Genomic DNA, 6888 nt, shown 5'->3' with positions numbered 1-6888 from the left:
AATGCATCATACAGCCAGAGGATATCCAGCTCTTCATTCATTCATTCATGCATTCATCCAGCCACTCATTCAAATCTGAGCTTTAGAATTTGCCATTTGAAGATGCGTGCCTCCTCAGATGCCAGTCACCCATCCCGGAGACTTGTGCAATCCTGTTGAGGTGCAGGAAGAAAAAAAAAAATAATAGTAATTTTAAAAAAAGACGTCAGGAGGGTGAGGGGGGGGGACAAAGAAAAACGCAGCAGTTCAACAAGTAAAGGACGGAGAGATTTTTAGCTGAAAAACAGCGGTGTCATTCAGAGCGTCGCCGTTCATATTTAGTGTTTCTCAGTCTCTATGCAACGCCAACACTGCAATGAAGAGCTAGTCTCCATGGGTACTGATGCTGTCCGCGCCTTATTGTTACCGGCAGAGCAGAAATTACACACAGATATTTACTCAAACGTCGCAAATATTACATAAACCCTTCAATGTTTAGAGCATCTGAACTGTGGCGTGAACGTCAATAAGCTGTTAAAATAGCAACGATATATCTTTGACTAAAGCCTCCGTATATTCAACGACTTGGAGTGAATTATGAGTCAAAGACAAAGCAGCTCTTTTAGAAATCTCACAAAATGACAGGTTACATCTGACGCTTTCTTATTCATAGGCGTCTCATATGTACCCGCATCACCCAGCTGTCTGAGTGAGTCAGAGCTCATATCGACACGAATGTAAGGGCTTAGAAATTACACATGCGCCACTTATATTAAATATGTTTAAGTTTCAATTAATTAAAAGCGGTACGTACCTGTCACCAAGATAAGAATATCTATATGTTAGTCCTAAAATGATAGACAGTGCCGTAGTGTTGCCAGGCGCTTCTCCTTTGGCGCACTTTGTGCTTGTGTCTTTAAAAGGGGTTGCCATGAGGCAGGTAGCGTGGAAATGCTGCAGGGGTTTTTCCAGCGCGGATTCAGCCCGTGCGCCAAACGCAAATGTTGACGGCTACAAGAACAACTAAATTTACCAACTCCGATTTTCATTTTATATAAACTTCCATCCCCTAGAGGCTAATAAATCGTTCAAACGCTTCCAAGTGTTTCCTGCTTCACGCAAACGGGGGTTTCCGTCTGGATGGCAACCTCGTACGGCGCACCCACTCTCTGTAACGTACCTGTCGTGCAGTTTGCAGCTGTGATTTCTGGCAGAAATGCACGATCTGCATTTTTCTTTCGTCGCGTCCTTGTCATGGCTCTTACCGTGTTCGTCGTTAGGTTTGTAATTTTACTATTTGTTTCCAAGAAATCAGTGAAGAAACGCTAAAGATGTAAGACTGCAAATTAATAATATTTTACAATTTTTTTTGACAGAAGTTACCAAAAAAAAAAAAATAATAAAATAAAAATAAAAATGACAAGATTTAAACCATGTGCTTTTGACATTTACCTAATTGTAGAGTTTGTACTTTTATGGAAAAATAAAATATCATCGCATATTGGGGCATATTGGGGGTTTTTAATACTATTTTCATAATGACAGCACGAAAATGACATTAACAGTATAAAGCAGAGCAATGAAAGTTAGACTATTATAATATTTTATACATATTTTACTGCTGGTGGCTGTTTCCTAGACATAGATATACATAGACACAGAGTCACTTTATTGTCATTCAACTGTACATTTAAATTTTGAGCAAAATTTCGTTGCAAGGCTTGAATAGTCATAAAACAAATAAATAGTACATGTCACTTCCAGTGAACTTTCAAAATAAGTCCCTATTTGGTGACTTACACCAAATATAGTCACACTATCTGGTGTTGTATTGGGTTTGACTATAAATATAAATATATAAATGCCAAAGGCAATTCCCAAAACTTCCCATAAGCTTATCTAAACTTTTTTTAGTTTAAATAAAATAAATATCACCACCTCTTTTTTGCCAAAAGACGATTTAGCCAAAAAAGGACAAAAACAACAACAACAACAAAAACAACACTTTTGGCAAAAATAACTTAGGCCATTATTTTAGGAAAGTGATAATATATTTATTTACATCCAGACTGACTTGAGGCATTTGCTAATGACAGATATAAAAGGTTCGGGGTAAATTTTATTGTATATTTCTATATATTCAAGTTTGGATTCAGGGATGTTACATGTGGCCTTACGACCTGGGTAGCTAAACAAGGGATGAATGATCCTTCCGTTGCTAATCTCCAGTGATCATTGGACAGGGTGACCACTGGACAGGACACCAGTCCATCTCAGTAACACACAAGACAGATAATACGCGCACACATTCACATCTAAACAGAAAAAGTCTCATTATGCAAATATTGATATTTCCTCAAAAAAAGAAAAAGAAACTAAACCAGGGGTGTCAAACTCCAGTCCTCAAGGGCCGCTGTCCTGCAACTTTTAGATGTGCCTCTGCTGCACCACACCTGAAAAGAATAATTAGGTCATTAGCAAGGTTCAGGAGAACCGATCTACACAGGGAGGAGGTAATTAAGCCATTTCATTCCACTGTTTTTTACCTGTGGCACATCTAAACACTGCAGGACAGCGGCCCTTGAGGACTGGAGTTTGACACCCCTGAACTAAACCATTTTGATCACTATTACTTTATACTGAAAACAACTAATAGCGCCATTGTTAAGATTCATATTTTTATTTAATCAAAAACACTGGGGCACTGGAACTCCTCATGGTCTAAACGCAGTTTATTCATGACTGTACTGCTAAACATATGGAGACCATGCTCATGAAATACTAAATAAAGTGACTGTCTGCTGGAAGATAAGGAAATATAATACACAACATAACACCTTCACCATCAGAAGGCTGAAGTAGACATGACCAAACTTTCTTCTAATTTCTAGTAAGACTACAAAACGAGTGCTGGGTAAAAAGGACATATATTGAAAAGAAATCTAACAATCAGGTCATTAATAGTATTTATTTATCCGTCTTTCTTACAATATGCCTGACTCCACCCACCAACAGATTACAGATGTGTGTCAGTGTCTCTTCATTCTCCTACGAACAGCGGCGCCTCTTGTAGAAGGGTGCCATGTTTGGTGTTGTTTTGTGTAATAAAATCCCCCCAACAATCAAACATATGTGTTTGATGAGATTTAGGTGCTACGATTTTACAGGAAGTGATGCAAACGATCATATCACTTATGGTAGTTACTGATTTGCAAAAGCTATGTGGAAATACTTTAAGGGAAAGGGACCGTCAGTGGAGGTGGAAGTTACAGCTTTTGACAGCAACATAATATTTCTTAACTTGCCTTGAATGACATCTAAACGCCAAAAAGAGTGTATTTTATGCATTTATACTGCCAAACACTTTAAAAATTGAATTGACTTCCATGGTTTACGGCGGCTCATGGAGTTTACTTTGCACCAGAAGGGGAATGTAAGGACCCAGATGTTCCAATCCATCTTTGGAAGAAACATTCCTTACTTTTGGAGTTTTACTATCCCAACAGACCTGTAATATTTATAAACCATTCAACTATTCATTTCTATATATAACTTTTATAGATTGAAAAATTTGCATGCAAACATGATTTTTTTTTATCTAATATTTTTTTGCATTAATTCTTCCACAAAATGTTAGTGTGTTATTTTTGGTTTGATAAAAGAAACTGAAATTTTCAGGATTGCCAAGGAAAAAATAGAACAGTTATTTGGAGACAATAAAATTATAGCATGTGATGTGAAAAATTAGGTTAAATATAATCAGCTATGAAATTTTTCACATATCGTGACATTTATTCTGCTCAATTCAACTAAAAACAAAGAAATCTGTGACAAGAAAAAGAAAAACTGAATAAAAATAGTTTCAAAATCTTCTTTAGCAAATAAATCATATTTGTTTCAAGCACATTTAATTTAATGTAACTTATTTAATTTTTTATGGTATATAACTACCATTATTTATAGTTAATCTGATTAAACTGATAAAAACCCTTGTGGCGCAAATTGAAGCTTTTTGAGCGTTTGATGCGTAGAGCGAGTCCGACGCTCCGCGTAGACTTTGAACGTAGACCAGACGCGCCTGACGCTCAAAACACGTTTGTGCGAACGCACCAAAAGTGCACACGTGTCGAATTTGAACCGTCAGACGCATTTTTGACGCGCGTAACGCGTTTGGCGCTAAATTATTAAATAACTAGGTAAAAATATGGGATTATAGTGAATTTGCAAAAACCGCATGTTTTTTCATATTGAATTTAATACAAAGGAAAATGAACATTTCACTGTATGAAAAGTAGGAGCACGTGCTCAACAATCTACATTATCCTAAAATTTCCCAGCGGGGCTAAAACCTGAAATTTAATCAAAATTAGGTTCAATAAAGTAGGTGGTGAACCTTTATTCAACACAATCCCCAAAAGCTTGCACCTTTTGGGGATTTTTGGGGATTTTTGGGGATTTTTTCTTCTACCGGAGTTTTTTAATTAATTTATTTTTGTTGTTGAATTGTACACAATAGATGTCACATTTCACAATTAAAAATTGTTTTAAAATGATTTATCATGGTCTCATTTTTGTTCATAATTGAAAGCTGACATTTTAACCAAGGTGACTTTCAAGAGCCACTGTATCTCCTTTTCATAAAAAAATTTTTTTTAACTAAATGTCTAGTTATTACAAAAACATTGCAACTGTAGTCTGTTTTAAAAGTCTGTAGATACTTAACAAAATCAGTAGATTCAGTTCTTGTTGTCATACCAACAGCTTTAAGTGCAAGTCTCCTCGAAGGCATGGATGACACTGTCGTATGCAGGAGGTGGAGTGTGTGAGGGAAGGAATCCTTTCAGCCCGTTGCCACCCAGCCAGAAGGAATTCCTCTTGCTTGGTACGAGGGAGGCTGAATCAGAAGAGTCCATGGCCACTGTGTCCTCTGACATGGTCACCCGTGTATCGTCTCCCATGTCCAGGCTAGGCCTGCTCTTTTTGGGCAGCGGCCGAAAGGTGGACGTCTCTGCGCCAGGTTTGCTCCCCAAGGGGCCCACCGGCTCTAGAGAGGGCTGCCTGTAAACACTCAGGAAAGTGCTTCGGTAAAGGCCAAACTGGCCGCCCGTGGGGTCACGTCGCGAACTGCCAGATTTCTTTTTGGAGCGCCTCGTGATCCTGGCTGTAGCCCGGCGTCTTGATGCCCAGGTTAACAGAACGTAGATCAGAGCTCCCAGCAGCAGGCCAACAAGAATAGATAAACAGAAGGCTAGAATCAAATCACCTGGATGAAGACAAAGCAGTACGCAGATTCAGTCGAGGGAGGCAAAGACAGATGAAAGGGAAATGTTTGGTGGAGTGGGTGGGCAGATGCATTGTGTTGCCCTGCAAATGAGGGAAATTATTTCCCCAGATGGTGATTTCGACAACACTTTAAACCCTCGATCACAACGAACAACAGGAAGACAAGTGTTACCAGAATGGTCTATGCCAAGCATTTTTTTCTCTTCTGTGGTGTATTGACTTATTGTTGCACATACTGTTGTAAATGGCCACTTTTACATAAGATCTTACATCATGCACGGTGTGTGGGTTCACAGGCTATGTGCTGCGGTTCTACCCAGCTGAAGAGCTGAAGCTGAAACAACTCTCTGGATATTATTATTATTATTAGGTTTCATGTTCATTTTGAAATAAGGACGTATTACAAACGATAACTGGTTGGTTTTTGTTGCATTTTTAAAACAAAGAAACTGAATGGCACAGGGAAACAGATTGCAACATATATATATATATATATATATATATATATATATATATATATATATATATATATATATATATATATATATATATATATATATTTATATATATTCTTCAAAACAAAAAACGCTTCTGGTTGTGTAACATTAATTTTGAAATTAACCTGAAGACAATAAGGAAAAGCAGATTAATTTATTTTAATACACAAAAGAAACCTGGTGTGGTATACTAATTATTGTTTAGACTAACTAACAGATTATCGCTCTTTTGCGATTTAATTTTGAGAAACTACAATCGCTCCCTATGCATTTTACACACATCTCTGTCTATGCTCTTTGCATATAAGTAGCTTCTGCAACAACAACAAAAAAGTCTTTTAAAGAAATCTTTGCAACCAAAAAGTTAAGATCCACTTACCAAGATTAAATGATTTTAATATTTCCAAAAATGCATTTGTTTCATTTAGTGCCATTTTCCCACCATGAGCTGGTTTTTGAGCTCCACACAGACTCACACACGCACAGAAACTAAGTTTTTTCCCCCCGCCCCAAGACAGGCTTTTCAATCCCAACAGTGTTTGGTGTGGCGGAAATCTTGCTGTCATGCTTCCTTCCCCTCTCTGGCTTTAAATTTAGTAAACGCGCTGCTTATCTGCGTGGGACATAACACTAGGAAGCAGTGTTACTTCCTTTTACATCATTTCCTTAGGATCAATACCTCATAACAAAACTCCTATTAAATATGGCTTTCATACAAGTAGAGCATGTTACATGTCATCTGCAGGATGCACACATTCCATGAAAAAAAAAAAGAAAAAAGTTGGTTAAACCAAAATATGCAACATCCAACCAAAAATACTGCCCTCTTTGCTCATGTACAACACCTTGGAAATAATTCAAATTATTCGGGTTTCCTGACAATGTTCAGCACAAGGAGATCCATAAAACTCTGCCAAACCAATCCAGTGTCTTTAGAGTGTCAAGTTCAGGTCCCTGTGGGGATTTCCTTCCATTGTTGCAGTGTTCCCACTCTTGCTCCAAGACTGAGAAGAACATTGCAAACTTCTACAGTTGAGTGCTAAAACCTCTGCTGCTTCTTTTCTGTAAAGAATTTAATTTCAATCATTGTTATATATGTTTTTCCTTCAGTAAGTCTGAAGAAAGGGTT

The 6888-nt window shown here is 37.6% G+C and overlaps 1 protein-coding gene across 1 annotated transcript; it reads right to left on the bottom strand.

Annotated features, from left to right (window-relative positions):
* Window positions 1-1209: 1209 nt before the first annotated feature.
* myct1b (myc target 1b) lies at window positions 1210-6888 on the bottom strand. Its single transcript, XM_014968948.2, has 2 exons — window positions 6139-6888; window positions 1210-5242 (listed from the first exon to the last, which is right to left on the bottom strand). The coding sequence occupies exons 1-2, from the start codon at window positions 6323-6325 to the stop codon at window positions 4743-4745; spliced, it is 687 nt and encodes a 228-aa protein (XP_014824434.2). The 5' UTR covers window positions 6326-6888; the 3' UTR covers window positions 1210-4742.

The sequence above is a fragment of the Poecilia mexicana genome, unplaced genomic scaffold (assembly GCF_051168715.1).
Source record: "Poecilia mexicana isolate PSO_F unplaced genomic scaffold, ASM5116871v1 scaffold_22, whole genome shotgun sequence".
Taxonomy (NCBI): domain Eukaryota; kingdom Metazoa; phylum Chordata; class Actinopteri; order Cyprinodontiformes; family Poeciliidae; genus Poecilia; species Poecilia mexicana.
Note: the sequence above shows the minus strand (reverse complement) of the source record. Positions and strands in the feature narration are given on the sequence as shown.